General features: G+C 41.5%; 2 protein-coding genes across 8 annotated transcripts in view; both read left to right on the plus strand.

Moving 5' to 3' along the window:
• Window positions 1-314: 314 nt before the first annotated feature.
• Window positions 315-2,183, plus strand: LOC143899065 (uncharacterized). The gene has a single exon (XM_077409024.1). It carries the CDS (start codon window positions 315-317, stop codon window positions 2,181-2,183), a length of 1,869 nt encoding a protein of 622 aa, XP_077265150.1.
• A 1,770-nt stretch (window positions 2,184-3,953) lies between these two features.
• Window positions 3,954-15,080, plus strand: part of Kcnq (KCNQ potassium channel) — a 53,138-nt gene continuing 42,011 nt past the window's right edge. For 5 of the 7 annotated variants that reach the window (XM_077408743.1, XM_077408746.1, XM_077408745.1 and 2 more), the window contains exons 1-2: window positions 5,215-8,860; window positions 12,188-12,746. In XM_077408743.1, the coding sequence (XP_077264869.1) occupies window positions 8,479-8,860; window positions 12,188-12,746 (941 nt within the window). In that variant the 5' untranslated portion in view covers window positions 5,215-8,478. Of the gene's footprint in view, window positions 8,861-12,187; window positions 12,747-15,080 lie in introns of all 7 variants that reach the window. The other 2 variants (XM_077408744.1, XM_077408751.1) reach the window with 2 other exon arrangements.

Here is a 15,080-nt window from a genome sequence, read left to right on the forward strand (position 1 = left end):
TCTCTCTCTCTCTCTCTCTCTCTCTCTCTCTCTCTCTCTGTCTTTCTGTCTTTCTGTCTCTCTGTCTCTCTGTCTCTTTGTCTCTCAGCTCTCTGTCTCTGTTTCTCTGTCTCTCTGTCTCTCTGTCTCTCTGTCTCTCTGTTTCTCTGTCTCTCTGTCTCTCTGTCTCCCTGTTTCCCTGTCTCCCTGTCTCCCTGTCTCTCTGTCTCTCTGTCTCTCTGTCTCTGTCTCTCTGTTTCTGTCTCTGTCTCTGTCTCTGTCTCTCTCTCTGTCTCTCTCTCTCTGTCTCTCTCTCTCTAGGGGGTGGGGTTGCTATGTATATATCAGAAGCCTTCAATGCATCAGTTGTATGTACATCAGAGAACAATTACTGTGGAAAACCCGAATATCTGGTTGTGGAAGTGTCTATCAGTAATTACTCCAAGATCCTCTTAGCCGTGGTATACAGACCACCACATACAGGCTTCTTATCCGACTTTTTCACCACCTTCTCGGAGCTGTCTGCTAATTACAAGCACTCTATTATGTTCGGGGATTTCAACGCCGACCTCACTTCTCACACTTACGACTCGGAACAGATTTTGACGTTTGTACAGGCATCTAATTTCTTTCTTGTGCCTTACTTGCCAACGCATAATACACGCACTGCCTCTACATGGCTGGATCTCTGTATTATTGACAAGGAGGAGAAGCTTGTTCGTCATAATCAACGTGATGTCGGCTTTTTATCTGCCCATGATCTCATTGAGATCACTTACAACATCAAAATCGAGCGTATTCCAAGGCGAACTGTACGGGTCCGTGATTTTCGTTCTTTCGATCCTGAGGATTTCCTTGCGGAGCTGGGTTCGCAGAACTGGGATGACCTGTCCCTAACCCCGGATATTGACGTTAAAGTGAGGATCCTCAACGACTTTCTTAGGACTTGTTACGATAAACACGCGCCTTATCGCGTTATATGCCCTAAACATCTTCCTGCGCCGTGGCTCACGCCGGATTTAAGGAAATTGATGAAGGACAGGGACAGGACGAGAAGAGTCTGGAGACGGAATAAAACGGAATCAAATTACGATACTTATAGGCGACTCAGAAATTTGGTTCAGCTCGAGGTACGAAGGGCAAAGACGGAATATTTCCATAAGACTTTTCACGATGCCAAGGAGCCCAACATCTTGTGGAAAAAACTCAGGCACTTTGGCTTTTTGAGACCTAAAGCGCAGCACGATAGACTGGTTTTCACTCCTGAGGAATTGAATGCTTATTTTACGGGTCACGCGAAGGACTCTGATCCAGAAGAGAGCATCGTCTTCGACTTGGGAGAGGTGGCATACAGTGACCAAAAGTTTTATTGGTATAACATCGAACCAGGGGAGATAGTTAGGGCTTTGCAGAGGAGTAATTTAGAGGCTACCGGGAGAGATGAGCTCCCTCGGAGTTTAATCGTCAGAGCATTACCCTGCATCCTTCCTGCATTGACCCACATCTTCAACTACTGTCTCTCTTACGGTGTCTATCCTAGTGTGTGGAGATCAGCTGTTATCTGCCCTATTCCGAAGGTGAATCACCCTTGTGAACTGCATGATTACAGGCCAATATCGATACTATGTGCTGTTTCTAAGGCCCTGGAGCGCATAGTGGCCGACCAGATCACAAATTTTCTTGAGGAGAATGATATCCTGGATCCTTTCCAGTCCGCCTATAGGAAGGACTTCTCTACACAGACCGCTTTGATTAGGATTCTGGATGATATAAAACTGGCCGCTGATAGGAGAAAAGTCACCATCGCGGTACTATTTGATTTTTCCAAGGCCTTCGACAATGTTTGTCCTCATCGCCTGATTAAAAAGCTCAGGAGGTTGGGCTTCGCAAACTTAACGTTAAAATGGCTCTGCTCTTATTTGACGGGTAGAGAGCAGGTTGTTCGTGATCCTTCTGGAATGTCCTCCGACCGACCTGTTCACCAAGGGGTACCCCAGGGCTCTGTGCTGGGGCCCCTTCTCTTCTTATTATACCTACTCGACTTCAGCGGGATATTAAAACACTGTAAATATCAATTTTATGCGGACGATCTTGTAATTTATTTGCATGTCCAGCCTGGCCTTTTTGCCGATGCGATTGCTAGGATAAACAAGGACATAAAGAGAGTCGTGCAGTGGACTACTGAAAATGGGCTCAAAAATTAATCTTAAGAAAACGCAAGCGATTATTGTGGGGACGCTGCGTTATATTAGTAGTCTGGAGAGTGACGCGTTACCATCCAACTATGTAAATGACTCCCCAAGCAGCATTTTTCGGTTAACTTTCCGACTAAGGACTACTTTTCTACTAATCACAACGTTGTAAGCAGTTCAAGAAAATTATAAAATGTAACTTATAATTACTAACGTTTTTTGGACGTTGTCTATACGTTAAAATTACGACGTGCTTTTTTTATCACTTTCCCAACGTCAAGTTCGAAACAGTTTAAGTCATATTACCCGACGTTAAGATATTTAACGTTCGCCTGACGTTATACTTTGCACTACACTTTTTGAGCGACATCAATACGTAATTCCCAACGTAAACCAACGTTTTGTTATTAAACGTTGTAAAACGTTAACGTTGTGAAACGTCGCCTGTGGTCATTTCTGACTGACGTTAAGAAATCGCGAGAAATGGTAACAAATTCTGCCTAAAAGAATGTAGAGCAGATTACTGCTGCGTCAAGCGGGCATCGTTGACGGCAATTCGCGGCGTCGTGCGTGAGCTACGAGGACTATGCGACGAATGTTGACGATCCACGGCCGAACCGGTCCATCCCATCTCACGCGGTTATCGTCGCGTCGTCGGGAAACAACGCGCGCGCGCCGCGCGGTTCACAGCTCGAGAGCGCGTTCGCTCGGCTGCACGGCTGCCATAACCATGCTCTAGATCACCATATAGATATACGACTCATTCGCAAATCTAGTATAGAATTTTCAACTAATTGATACTTTATCGACATGTTAAGTCAGTTTGGCGACCTTGTTAAAACTTTTAGTCAATATAGGTACAATTTTGCCTACAGTGGTATACTACTTAGTTTGCAAAAGTCTGAAAAAGTTCATTATTTTATACGAGAAGACAAATTTTAGTAGAATTTATCGCACTTTTTACTACGTAAAGTTTGATATAGTGTGGAACGCTGACTTCGCCATTTTCATTCCTCAAAGAGGAAGGCAAATAATCCGCCATTTTCCAGTATATTTAGATTTATATTTTTTAACGCACTTTATTAACAATTTAAAGCATTTATATAATATCTGTTGTTAAGGTTTTGACAACATATTTATCTTAAAAGTAATTTTGATGAAAAAAAAATTAAAATCTACACTTTGGAAAATTTTAGTTATTTATTAGAATATTTAATAAATTGGAATATTTTAGAAAGGATTCGTCTAATTTCGACCTATCATTTCCACATTTATCAATAAAGTGGGTTTTGTTATACAATTTCAGTGCTGGGTTCGTGTATTTATGGCAAAATTACAATAGTATCAAAGACTGCGCAAACTATATTTTTCCTATAAAGCCATTTTATTTGTGCCAAATTGATAAATACGTATTATGATACATTTATTACACCAATGCCGTCATATGGTTTGAATGGAAGCACGAAAACTACACCTAAAATGTACGTTGTGAAAAAATAACCTCAGGTCTAGCAGAGTGTACTAAATCAAAGTTTACATACCAACGTTAAAACTGGTGGAAAAAATGTAACCTCAATTTAACTTATATAAGTCGGATTCCAACGTTGGTACAACCTAAATTTGATTCCCCAAATTAGTGCAAAAGAGGGTTGAAACGACGCCGACGTAACGAAAACGTTGGATACCAACGTTAAGTGTGTTTATCTTAACGTCGGGCGGACGTCAAAATGCTGCTTGGGTCCATAATACCTTTTTCGGACTCAGTTGAATATCTAGGTGTTACATTAACCTGTTCGCTGCCGTGGGAAAGACAGATCTCGAAAACAATAACGAGAGTTAACTCGGCGTTGTATCAACTGAAGCTTTGCAAGCATCTCCTACCGCTTCCTCTTCGCATCATGCTGGTCTCGGCCCTGATTGTACCTATACTTGACTACGGCTGCACGATCCTAACTAACATCACGGGCGAACAAAATCTTCGCTTGCAGAGAGCCTACAATAGATGCGTCCGTTTTATTTTCCAGGCCAAGTGGAACGAACATATAACGCCTTACTTCGACAGACTTGGTTGGTTTAAGATCAGTTTCCGACGCTTGTACTTCGTGGGGAGCCTAACTTTTTCGGTGCTAGCGAAGAAAAATCCCGAGGTCATCTTTTCAAACTTCGTGTTCAAACATGACAGAGTCACGCGTGAAATAAGGGCTCCGCTCGGTACCATGATCCTTCCGCAGTGTCGCACAGAGTTCTACAAACGTTCTTTCTGTAGCTCTGCCGCGGAACTGTGGAACGACATACCTCCGGACATACGCAATGCGTCTTCTTTATACCGGTCTTTAAATCAATACTGTACAACCACCTACTTGCAATGTCTGGACGAACCCACGGCTGATACCGATTATGCGCTTAACGTTTTTTTTTTCTTTCCTTATTTTTAATTTTTTCTTATTTTATTTTACTTTTATATCTTTTCTTTTTTGTTTTTGCGACTACAGTCATATCTGTGTTATATATTATTACACTACGTCTACTTTCTGTACATACGTATGTTTCTACGCTTTAGGGGATGTATCCCAGAGCGTGTAATAAATAACGATTTGATTTGATTCGATTCTCTCTCTCTCTCTCTCTCTCTCTCTCTCTCTCTCTCTCTCTCTCTCTCTCTCTCTCTCTCTCTCTCTCTGTTGTGTTTTAGTGGAAGATTATTAATCTTTCCGAGGGAGATTATCCCGACAAGCTGTAGGGTAGAAAAAAGATTGCGAGGGTGACCTGCTCTCCCGGTCCCGGTCGCGAGCAGGTGCGCGGGCACCTGCTGGACGAAAAAGAGAGAGAAAGCGATCAACATCCCCATAATCGCGGACATGGGAGAGGAGGACGCGTCTCGTAATCTATGCGCGCCAAGCGCGTGCAGAAGCGCCAGGCCACCCCTGCTCGGGCTGCGGAGGGTAGTAGAACTACGAGGTGGCGGGCAAGGAGCCACAGTTGGTTGCGGGCTGTCGCCCTGAAAGCAAGCACGCGCGCTTCCGCGTCCCGGGTCACGGCACGCGACCCTCGTGATCGCGTGATCGCGCGTAACGAAATCGCGCGCGTCGCATATCGAGCGGATCGGTGCCGACCAGGCGATCGTCGCGGACGACGGACGACCGGGACGACGAACGATGGTCAGTCCGCCAAGGTCTCGTGAACACGCAACAATACACGGCACGTCGTATGACAGTGACGACGATCAGCGACATTTCATGTATATCCCAGCGTCGCTTTGATTTTTGATCAGCTACTGATTTATTTCTGACAGCGCGTTGATAGTTTTTGTGTTGATTATAGTTTGCGTTTCTCTTTGCGCGCACGGCTCTTCGGCGTGTAAACGGTGGAAATCTCGGTAAAATGAATCGTGAGTGGGACGCGAATATGCTACGTGACAATCGCTTGCTCCGGATGGGTGCGGTAAATTGAATCGTGCGATTGTGTTCATGTTTTCATTGTGTTTAAATATCATACGTTGATAATTCATTATCTCGGCAAGGAAGAGAGAGGGAGAGAGAGGGGGAAGGGGGGAGACAGAGAAGGAGGGAGAGGGAGAGAAATCGAGCGGATCTCGCGAGTTTATCAGAGAGGAAATCGAGAAAGACTGTGAAACCTTATATACGTATTGGTGAACGCGTATATTGTGTGACATTAGGCATTACAGGCAATTTAAAAAAATCTTGAAATATTAAACAATTAAACAATAACCAAAAGTTTACGGAAGTGATGCGCGGAAGAGGGATCTGACAAAGATTCAACGGACACGCGATCTAGTCATTATGGAGAAGAGTAAGCGAAACCACCGTTCAGATGGATCGTCATATCGCGCGAAGAAGAGGAACGCTGAGATGCCGGCGCTTCGCGCGCGAACACTGCAAACGAAGCGATCTTTTTGAGTCCGCGAAATAACGAAATTACTTTTTTTTCTAACTCGACAAATTTAGCAGTATACATATATATACATATATGCACGTGTATATACCCAAGCGAGCTTCCGAACAATTTCGTTAAGTGTGCGCAAGTAAGTCATTCTAGTTAATCGCTCTTTAGCAAGGAGCTTTAATTCGAGCTAACAATAAAATAAACCGACGACGTCACGAATGCGGCGTGCGAAAAATGATTTCATTGTTAATCGCAACGGACACGAGTGCCGGGCAGGTTATCGGTGGGTGATCGGTGGGTGATCCGCGGGTGATCCGAGGGGAGAGCGAGGAACCTGATGTGAAAAACCGAACGCGATCAATCTTCGTCGTGCGAGGTCGCGAAAGGCCAAAAGATGTTCCCGCCATCTCGTCCGCTCGACGCGCGATAGTTCCGGTTTGCAAATTCGACAGGTTTATAATGTCGCGATCGGATGACGCGTCGGACTTGATAATCGAGACTATACACGGCGCACGCGTGTATAAAACGCGCGACGGATGGTATCGCGCTTGAATGACATGGCACGGCCATGTCAAAGTTCGCGTTCGTTGTTAGAGTTGTCGGATCTCACGGCAATTTAATTGTACATACAAAGCGTCGGAAAACATTGTTAAACGTTATTGATTCTGTTTTCGCGGCCGTATAGATAGCTAAGGGTCTTCCCGACGCAGCTTTAGTGGCGTTAAGAAGGATTAAGGCTTGTCTACTGCTGCGCGCGAATTCCCCTGTGCACAGTGCACACACATCAACAATCCTCTGTGATTTCGCGTTAAACCCCAACAGCAATAACGAAGCAATCATAAAGTATGTACATTAAGGAAAGCATGCAGCATTATTCTGCGACAAAAATCATTTTGTTTCCTTGGGAAGAATCGACGAAGCGTATTCATAATAATTTCAGGACTGATAAATTATTGGCCGTTGGAAGCTCCCATTTTCTGTTAAGAAGATGATCAAGATTCGACGTGAATAAATAACAAGAGAGGCCTTGCTGCGGTTGCACTATTGTTTGGAACGTTTTAGAGAAGCATGAAAGAAAATCTTTTGCCACGAGTGGGTGAAAGGAAAAGACCTCGGCGATTAACGATAACGAGCGACGAACGCCGAGGGAAAGAAACCATTGCGGAGACGCTGTACTGAGAGGAAGGGCGATACGACAGATACATTTTGCAACGTAGCTTAAATAACGATTATCCGTGTACAGAGCGGAGAAAGAGAGACGTTTTTCGAATGGAAAGGAGACTCGAGGGAATCACGGGACGGAATTTCATTACCGCATTAGTCCGAATAAATACTCGAAGGATTTTCTTAGGTAAGATCGATCGCAAGGTCCCAGAAGTCTGCTCGCATTCAACATCTATCCTCCGGGGGACCAGAACGAGGGTATTTCCGAATCTCTCAATCTTCCGTCTGCGTCTCTTCCCTGCAGCTTTCTCTCACTATCTCTTTCTCTTTCTCCGCTACTGTCTCTTCTTTCCTCTCGCCTGTAGTGCATATCCAAATTCCCCTCTCCGATTTGAGTTGCCTGACAAGTTTCAGTTGCTCGCATCTGACGTTCACGATCGTTTTACGTCTCGTGAAAGTAACAGCTTTGGCAAACGTGGATAATTCTGAGGGTTGGTTTAGCCTGCGAAGTTGAGTGAAATCAACGAGGGAAGCACGGTGATCCTACGGAAAGACCGAGACGTCGCGTTGTTCGGTTAGAAAGATAGAAAGACACGAATTCGTTACAGTAGAATCGTATGATAGGCGACAATGAGAGGACGAACGTGGAAAAGGCGAGGACAATTCAATGTCCGCTGAACGAAAACTCGTTGGTGTCATTCTTTGAAATATCAAGAACTTTAACGAACGCCTCGAAGAACGACAATTAACGATGACAAACGTTAAGACACAAATTCGGAAGCATATGTCGCGTTACGTCTTACAATTAGACGCGATCAGCAATTCTGGCGACGACGGCCAGGTCGGATAATCCTATCGACGATACCCGTGCCGTGTGCCGTGAGGGAATAATCTCTCGCGAAAGAAAAGGTGATAAGATCACGACGGGCTGAATATTTCACTTTTTCTCTCGCATCGTTCGGACGGCGACGAAAATCCTAATACGATAGGACGTGCAAAATAAACCCCACTATTGTCCCAAAATAATAATTCCGGTAATCCACAAGGGAACGACGTGTTGCAGATCGGACTATTAAACTTCCGACAGTGCTACGCGATATTTTATAGTGGTTTGCAGTCCCAGGACGATCGTTGTCGCGTGAACGCGGATTTCGGAGACCATGGACAAGTCGCGTGCTCGGACGATTGTCCGGCAGACAAGGAGCCGCTCATCAACCGTAACCGGAAAGTTGGTGCCGGAATGCTGCACGCCGTTATGTTAGGTAGCGGTCCAGGACGGGGGAGACGCGAGTGGTATCCAGGATTTTATCTCCAACGTCGTCGTCTTGCCTGTAAGATGAATCGCGGCGAACAGGAAACTCTCTTCCGGCAAAGCCGTCAGATCACGCGGATTGTACCTTCCCGTGAGGACCTTGTATTGAGTGTCCTCAAGTCGCCAATCAATCAGCAGCAGCAGCAGCAGCAGCAGCAGCAGCAGCAACAGCAGCAACAGCAGCAGCAGCAGCAACAACAACAACAACAACGACAACAACGACAGCAGTGTCGACATCCGTATCAGTCGAACCCTCACGGTCACTTTAACTGCCAAGGTCATCCAAATAATAAGAAGTGCAGTCATTCAGGTATACGAGACTGAAACATTGTTCTCGTAATCCTCGGTGATCCTCGTGATTCGCGTTCATTACACACATATATTGTTATCGCGCGAGCCTTAAGTAATTTCACGAACGAGCGTGACGTGGATAACCGTTGTACTGGGTCACGTTGCATTCGTTGCACGTCATGGAATATTCATACCGTGACTAACCAAAGCTCTCTCTGTTTAAATTTAATTAGTTTTGCGAAGAAAATAAAAAATCAGTTCAAGTTAGTTTAGAGTTTAGAGTTAATCGAATACAGAATAATTGACAAAATTACTATAGAATTAATAGAGATGGGGCATAAATCGGAGTTTTAAATTTTTTCTCTCTCGTTAAAAGAAAAACCCAAAGTTTAAATTTGCTATAAAATAAGAAATGTACGTTTGCTATATACATTTATGTAATTATGCATTTAAATGTAACTATTTTTGTGCATTTTCTAGTATATTACCGTCTTTTCCCGTTAATAGAAGCAATTTGGGGGTCGTGTAAAATCGTATTAATTCAAAATCACATCTCTTTTAAAAGCTTTCCGCCAAAGAGAACTCGCACGCATTCCACGGTGTCAATTTATGCATTCTCAATTATAATGAAAACGTTGCATGTAGCAACATGAACGAAACGTTTGTTGCATTTTAAATGTATTTTACTTTCTGTGCTAAATGAAAAAAACATGCTAACTAAAATGACAGTGACGACGTATGCATATATTTTTGCGCATGACGGAATATTAGATATATCCCTTCTGGCTGGAAGCAAAAAATTTGTATAGCTCATGGATCCGCGCGGCTTAACAGCGGAGAGGCAGAATTGCGAAGCCCGATTTCTGCTTGATCAGAAAGAGAGAGAGAGAGAGAGAGAGAGAGAGAGAGAGAGAGAGAGAGAGAGAAGTGTCTTTTCGCTCGATACTCGAGGCTCGATTCGCGACGCGGTTGGATCCGTTCATGTGACGGAGTTTTAATGTCTCGTCGTTTGAGAGGAAGAGAGAAACGGCGAGGGAAGTGGACGCTTTTATAAATAGAGCTCTGCGGATAATTCATTCGTGTTAATGTACAAGCGCGCGAGTCGGATTTGTGGTTTCCATTGTTCCGCCTTCCCGATAATTCCGCTCTCCTGCGTCCTGTCCTACACATCGGGATAGATATTATGTTATAACGCTACACCATTGCGCGGTGATATTTTACGTGTAATCATCATTAATTCTTCGCAATGTGTTGAACTTTTAACGATCTTTACAAAAACCGAAAATAACCGAAGATTTTTTAATAGTCAAACTTCTCGGAAAAATAAATTCACGTCTGGCTTTTTTTGACAATAGATAAGATTGACATTTTATTCAGGACTGAATAATTAATAATATAAATATTTTCTGAATGTAAACATTTTTACTGTATTGAAGTATTTTAAAATTTACGAGATCGATTAAAGTATATGCGCCATTGACCTTTATACAGAGGCTGCTTATACAGTCGCCAATACAGTACGACAATCGTATAATGTGGCAAAACGTGAGAAAAGCACAACATGTATGTACAACATTGATATTTCGTTACTCCACCTTGTAGACATCAATGTTATTCGCGGCTGGCATTCTCTTATTTATTAAATGCATCTTTTCTATTTTTGTGCGAGACACGGTAACCATATGGTATACAGGTCCCTTTTCGGGACGATGTGTAATTTGTAATATGTAATTTGCAACACGCATCTGCATACTTTTTCTTAAAAGCAACTATGTCTTTTTTTCATATCAATTGATTCGTCTCATTATTCTGTGCATAAAAGTTTTGAAGTAACATTACCGAAAAATTAATGTTTTACAAGATATTTTGTATTTTATATCAAATACTAGAACTTTCAAGCCTCATAATTCCAAAAGTTTTTAACGAAAAAATACTTTATTATAGTGTTTTGAAAAGTTCTCGAGATTAGCTACAAGAATATGCATTGGAAAATATGGGTTTCTATTTAAGAAATTAAAGGTGTCGTTCACGTGAGCTTTAAACGACCATTCATGGTCAAACCACGGACACCATCTTATGTCCCCCTTCGAACCAAACAACTTTTGTCTGAAACAATTTTTCCAATCTCTTTTACTTTAAGAGATATTCAGTTGAATCACTTAAAATGATACACCCTGTATATCAAAGATTATAAATATTTGTCGGTATCATCTACCTATCGCGCTGACAATATTCGACATATTTTTGTGCGTTTTTTGCTTTGCACTAAATGAAAAATCGGATTAAACAAAATTAAAAAGATAAATTATTTATGATCCTCAATAGCTTAATTTGTAACTTCCTCGCAGTATAGTGGAACCATCAATATTTCATTACGAAAGTCTTATTAACCTTAATCTGACAATAGAATTTTTACGAGGCTCTGAAGTTTTAATAGTACACTTAATTTTTAATGGAATAAAACTTTTTCAATATATAACATTCCATATCTCTATGATGAAGTATATATGATGTGTAATGTGTAATCATTTCAGTTCAAATTTTTCAAAATTTTGACATGATAGAACATTTTGAAAGTTGGAATTGAATTTAACATAAAAATAAATGTTGAGAATAATTACTATTACTTAATTCATATTCTTGTAGATATGAAAAAAGTTATTTTTTCTAATAAAAGCCAAAGTAAAAAAAATTGACTGAATAATGAGCGCAGAACAAAGAATTTTAACCATAGTTCCGTTTAAATCTCTTTGTTAATTTTCACGTCGTTCTCTAAAATGTTTTATTCAAAGGAGTGTATTTAATAACAGATGTTATTATCGATCCCATTTCGTAAATAAGCTTCTCGATCGCAACCGGGTTTTCGCGCGCGCGTATTATATGATGGGATATATTATTCCGCGGTTCTCTAGTGGTTAGAATTGCAAATGCCTCAGTCTGGCCGCGTCAAATATTTGAATAATCTCCGCACGATGACTGATCTATCTATTTACCGTCGACGACTCATCCGAGGTTCATCAATTGAATCCTCTCATTGGCGGCCCTCGAAAACGTAAAATCACGAAATCGAATTATCTTTGCGTTCGCGAAACATGACGCGATTGATATCTATTATATTATCATATTACGTGTAACGGTTAAAACTGGGGTTTCTGCAGTTTGCGATGCGCGAGAATTTAATGAAACAATCCTCATCAAATTGAATGAGGAAAAAGAAGTATCTTATATCGCGTTACTCTCACGAGCCTCAAGGATCGAGCAACGACATATGAAAATCGGCATCGCGATCGCGGCGCAATCTCTGACTCCCAAAATTGGCCCCAATGTCAATCCTGGAAATGCCCAGGTGACAACGAGAGTCTTCCACGAAGCAAGGACCAATGCTCTAGACACGCTGAAAAGCGATACGGTGCCGCGACCGCCTACGCTGCCCTCCGGGGCAGCGAGGACGAGCTCGTGGCTGAGCAGGGTTTCGAGACGGAAAACGCCGCGTTGAAAACGCCCGGTAGCGAGACCGAGGACACCGAGGATAACGGCGCGAACGCGGAGGAACCACCATCACCCGCGCGCCGTTTCACTTTCCTACGTCGCTTCCGCTCGCCGCGCTTCGGCGAGGCGCACCACAAGCGGGTGCCGACGCCCATGAAGCGGAAATATCGGCACAAGAAGAGCAAGGAGGACATCATTGACAATGACGTGACCGGCGCCGAGGAGCAACCGCCGAGTCCTGATCCCGAACAGACCGGCGTGCCCGATCCTTACTATCCGATCTACCTGCCGATCGATCAGGCCTTCAAGGCTAAGTACGTGTTCCATCACAAGAGGGGCAAGACCTTTCAGGAGCGCCTCTATGTGTTCCTCGAACATCCCGGCGGCTGGCTGTGCTTCATCTATCATTGCACTGTGTGAGTATTCACTTCCGTTTCAACCGAGAATAATGACTGATGTCATTTTTTACGTTCTGCAACTAACACGTTTTTCGACATTTCTTATAATTATAAACGATTTGCAAAAACACATATTTATGTACACTGCTAAGACTTCAGCAGTGTATGTATCCCTTGCTCACTGACAATGAGCTAAACAAGAGCTAAACGTTAGAAGACACGAATAGAAAATGCCACGTCAGAGGCTCCTCCGGTTTCCGTTCGTCGTGCGGGCATCGATTTTGGCGTCGTGGCCTTTGACACCTGGCGTGCCCCAAATCCTCGTCAACTACGTCGAGGGCTTCCTCTGTCTGCAATCGAACATTCGCTCGATTCAGTCTGTCTATCGGACAATCTTTGATTTTTGATCGGAGAAACAGATCCCGCATAGGACTTTATTGCTCATCACTGATTCGATAAACGATATAACATCAAGCATCGACAGTCGAATATACCTTGAGAATATTCGATTTTGAAAAAGTCAAGATAAAAGAATTTTGTATATTCTTCGCGAGAGAAAGGAAGAGAGAGAGAGAGAGAGAGAGAGAGAGAGAGAGAGAGAGAGAGAGAGAGAGATTGCTGATATCTTATATTTTCGTCGTTTCACAAGGAATTCATATATTTTATTAAATACTAAGCGACTAGATCTCATAATTTACTCTATTGTATCTTACAGAATTGTAACAATTGGATGGAATGTTACGTATAATGAACGAAAAGCATTTAATTTTTATCAATTCAATAAAAAAGCTGCTGTAATTTTCAAATTTTGACTATAAATACGATATTAACTTTTTATAATTTTACAAATATTTTAATGTCTGATAGTTTATTATTTATATGTCATATCATAACAGGCTTACCTACTGTGTGTCACAAGAAAACCCATAGATCGAATAGATTACTTTATCCTTCGTATTCTTCTCTCTATAGTACCTATACTTTAAATAATATAATTCAATCGTGATACGCATATTTTTATTCTTATATTTCATTGAAAAACGCGAACAAATCAATTTGAAATTTCTTGAAACGCAAAACATGACAGAAAGAATAACTCTTCTCCTACATATGGTATTTTGCATTTGAATATGCGGAGAACGTACATACGCAGATAATTTTATGGGAATAAACACATTCGTTACTGTATATGAAAATGTGTTTTCATTGTGACGCTGCGATAAAACGATAAAACCGATTAATTTTATCATAAAGTTCTCCTTGAAATTAATATTTACGCCTCAATTTCTATGCTTTAAGAATATTTATGTTGCCTCGATAACATCCTCATTTATTATACATATATTCGCAGAAATTTTTGTCCCATCATTGTCTCATAAAATGATGATATGATTGCTATAAAGTTCGTATTATATCTTAAAGGGGAGGACCAGGTAGTGCCCTCACCGATTTAAATAAATTTTTAATATGTTGTAGGGTTAAAAAACCTCCCACTAATTAATGGTAAAGTAGCACGATGCAATACAGTTCGAGCATTTGCAAGATATTTGCATCGAAAGTTTTCGTTTAAGGGGCTTCATCAATCGGCTTTGTCGTTTTCCTTTTAAAAATCATTCATTTTAGGCTCTGTCACACTAGGGAAGCCCCTTAAACGAAAACTTTTGATGCAAATATCTTGCGAATGCTCGAGTATTGCATCGTGCTACTTTACCATTAATTAGTGGGGAGTTTTTTAACCCTACAACATATTAAAAATTTATTTAAATCGGTGAGAGCACTCTACCTCCCCTTTAAGACAAACTGTTTGTTAAGCTATTATGTCACCTGAATCTAATCCAACTGAGAAATTACTTGACAAACTACACAGGCGTGATACACTAGACGTATACTCTACTGATTGCCGTTGTTGTAAAGCTTTATATACTTAGTAGCTTTATACTTAAATTTGTATGAGAACATTATTAGGATGTATATATATAATAACATACAACCGACCATCATGCCTATCGATCAAGGTCGCGTATATTTCGCGTATATTCCGAGACGATTAAATGTAAAAATATTCATAGACAGTTGTGTGCGATAATCTTCCTACGATCTTATCTAGTGAATAAATTTACTGTAAAAGCTGTGAAAGCCATCAATGTTCCAGCAAAATACTAAAAAATTTATTGGAAATTTTATATTATAGATGCTATACATGCATGCACACAGAAAGAGAGAAAAAATTACGTCTGAGATTTTCTAATATTGTTTTGATATAACACATCTATACTTTTCAACGTAGATTATAATATAAATTCACTGTATATTAAATTTTTATTAGAGAAATGTAATCTACTAAATCAATTA

This window comes from Temnothorax americanus, unplaced genomic scaffold (genome assembly GCF_048541705.1).
Source record: "Temnothorax americanus isolate GAGA-0224 unplaced genomic scaffold, ASM4854170v1 Scaffold25, whole genome shotgun sequence".
Lineage (NCBI taxonomy): Eukaryota > Metazoa > Arthropoda > Insecta > Hymenoptera > Formicidae > Temnothorax > Temnothorax americanus.

What these genes read in the sequence shown, in the direction of transcription:
- LOC143899065 (XM_077409024.1), top strand. Translation starts at nt 315, where the DNA reads ATGTATATATCAGAAGCCTTCAATGCATCAGTTGTATGTACATCAGAG.